Source organism: Neopelma chrysocephalum, unplaced genomic scaffold (genome assembly GCF_003984885.1).
Source record: "Neopelma chrysocephalum unplaced genomic scaffold, ASM398488v2 Primary Assembly neopelma1_184679, whole genome shotgun sequence".
NCBI classification, from domain to species: Eukaryota; Metazoa; Chordata; class Aves; order Passeriformes; family Pipridae; genus Neopelma; species Neopelma chrysocephalum.
In genome coordinates this window covers 1-2268 of record NW_020938518.1, presented here as the reverse complement: position 1 = coordinate 2268, position 2268 = coordinate 1, and the positions used below count along the sequence as shown (strand labels likewise).

Sequence of the window (2268 nt, the reverse complement as noted above, 5' to 3'; positions counted from 1 at the left end):
TGGGTGGTGGGGGCAAGGGCGCAGCTGAGGGTGTGCCCGTGATGGGAGGGGGGGATATGGAGGGGTTCCCATTGGGGACCAGCAAAAAGCACTCAGGGACCAGCAAAACTCCTCAGGAATCAGCAAAACCCCTCAGGAATCAGCAAAAATCTTCAGGAACCACCAAAAACCACTCAGGAGCCATCAAAAACCACTCAGGAACCACCAAAACCCCTCAGAAACCATCAAAAACCCCTCAGGAACCATCAAACCCCCTCAGGAACCATCAGGAATGCTCAGGAATCATCAAAACCCCCTCAGAAACCACAAAAACCCCTCAGGAACCACCAAAGCCACTCAGAAACCACCAAAACCCCTCAGGGACCATCAAAAACCCCTGAGGGACCACCAAAACCTCTCAGGAACCATCTAAAACCACTCAGGAACCACCAAAATTCCCTCAGGAACCACCAAAACCGTTTTTTACTTCATCTCAAAGAGGGGAGAGGAGGGGTCAGGATATGGGGGGACAGACGTGGCTCTGCTTCGTTTCGGGGTTTCCCTAGTTTTGAGGAGGATTCCATGGTGCCAATGCTTCATTTGGGGGTTTCCCTATTTTTGGGGTGGTTCCTACCGTGCCAATGCTTCGTTTTGGTTTTTTCTTTATTTCTGGGAGAATTCCATCATGCCAATGCTTCATTTTGGGGTGTCAGTGTTTCGTTTTGAGGTTTAGATGCTTCGTTTTGGGATTTCCCTATTTTTGGGGTGGTTCCCACTGTGCCAACGCTTCGTTTTGGGGTTTCCCTATTTTTGGGAGGATCCCATCATCCCAATGCTTCCTTTTGGGGTTTCCCTATTTTTGGGGTGATTTCCATCACACCAACGCTTCATTTTGGGGTTTCCCTATTTTTGGGGCGGTTCCCATCCTGTCAATCCTTCATTTTGGGGTTTCCCTATTTTTTGGGGAGGATTCCATCATGACAATGCTTCCTTTTGGGGTTTAGATGCCTCGTTTTGGGGTTTCCCTATTTTGGGGCGGGATTCCTTCACTCCAACGCTTCGTTTTGGGGTTTCTTTACTTCCGGGACAATTCCATCGCGCCAATGCTACATTTTGGGGTGTCTCAGGGGCACAGGTCGATCCGGGCTCCCTCCCCCCACACCAGGAACCAGGGGTGCACCCTCCGCCCCCCGAACGAGGCCGCGGGGAAGGCAAAGATCAACTCCCTCCTCTCCCCGTCGAAAAAAGCCACCCGGCCCCCGTCGTGGTCCAGGGCCACCCTCACCCTCCTGGGGACCCTCACCCGCCCCAGGGGCACCCGCTCCAGGGCCGTGAGCGCCCAGAGCTGCCCCTGGCACAGCCCCATGGACCACAGCTCGCCCGGGGGGGTCTCCGGGGCCACCCCAAGAGCCCACGAGCCCCGGGGCGACACCTCCACGTCCCAGCAGCGGCGCCCGGAGGTGACGCCCGGGTGGCCCCGCACCGAGGGGTCGGGGTTGGGGTCAGGGTTGGGGTCAGGACCCTCCTCGGGGGGGTCCTGGGGGGGTTTCGGGGAGGAGTCCCAGTGGTCAGAGGGGTTGGGGTCGAGCCCTTCTTCGGGGGGGTCCTCCAAGGGGTTTTGGGGGGGGTCCCAGTGGTCCGAGGGGTCGGGGTCAAACCCCTCCTCAGGGGGGTCCTTGGGGTGTTCCGGGAAGGGGTTTGAGGGGTCAGAGGGGTCGGGGCCAAGCCCCTTCTTGGGGGGGTCCTGGGGGGGTTTCGGGAAGGGGTCCCAGTGGTCAGAGGGGTTGGGGTCAAACTCCTCCTCTGGGGGGTCCTCGGGGTGTTCCAGGAAGGGGTTCAAGGGGTCGGAGGGATCGGGGTCGAGCCCCTCCTCGGGGTGGTCCTGGGGTGGCTCCTCAGGGGGGTCTTCAGGGGGGTCCTGGGGGGGTTCCCACCTCACGCTGAGGCCGTTGGGGGCCACCACGAGCTGCGGGTGGGCCGTGGAGGGGTCCAGGGTCACCAGAACTGCCGGGGGGGGGGGGGAAAGAGAGGGATTGACCCCAGGGCATCTCCCGGACCGTCCTCGGGGGGATCTTCACCCTCCGCCCACCCCCTGCTCCTCCGGCACTTCCCGGGGAGGATTCCCTGATTCCTCGGGGAGTTTTTCCCACCCAGAGAGGATTCCCTGATTCCTCAGAGAGTTTTTCCCACCAGGAGAGGATTCCCCTGATTCCTGGGGGAGTTTTTCCCTCCCTTCCCACCGAGAGAGGATTCCCTGATTCCTCAGGGAGTTTTTCCCACCCAGGAAGG

General features: G+C 59.6%; 1 protein-coding gene across 1 annotated transcript; it reads right to left on the bottom strand.

Moving 5' to 3' along the window:
- Positions 1-1102: 1102 nt before the first annotated feature.
- On the bottom strand, positions 1103-2051 carry LOC113962716 (butyrophilin subfamily 1 member A1-like; the record flags this gene model as incomplete). The annotated part of the gene is made up of 2 exons (XM_027673471.1): positions 1103-1519; positions 1898-2051. Coding segments are annotated over 2 exons (571 nt in total), but the record flags the coding sequence as incomplete, so codon positions are not given.
- Between the last annotated feature and the right edge of the window lie 217 nt (positions 2052-2268).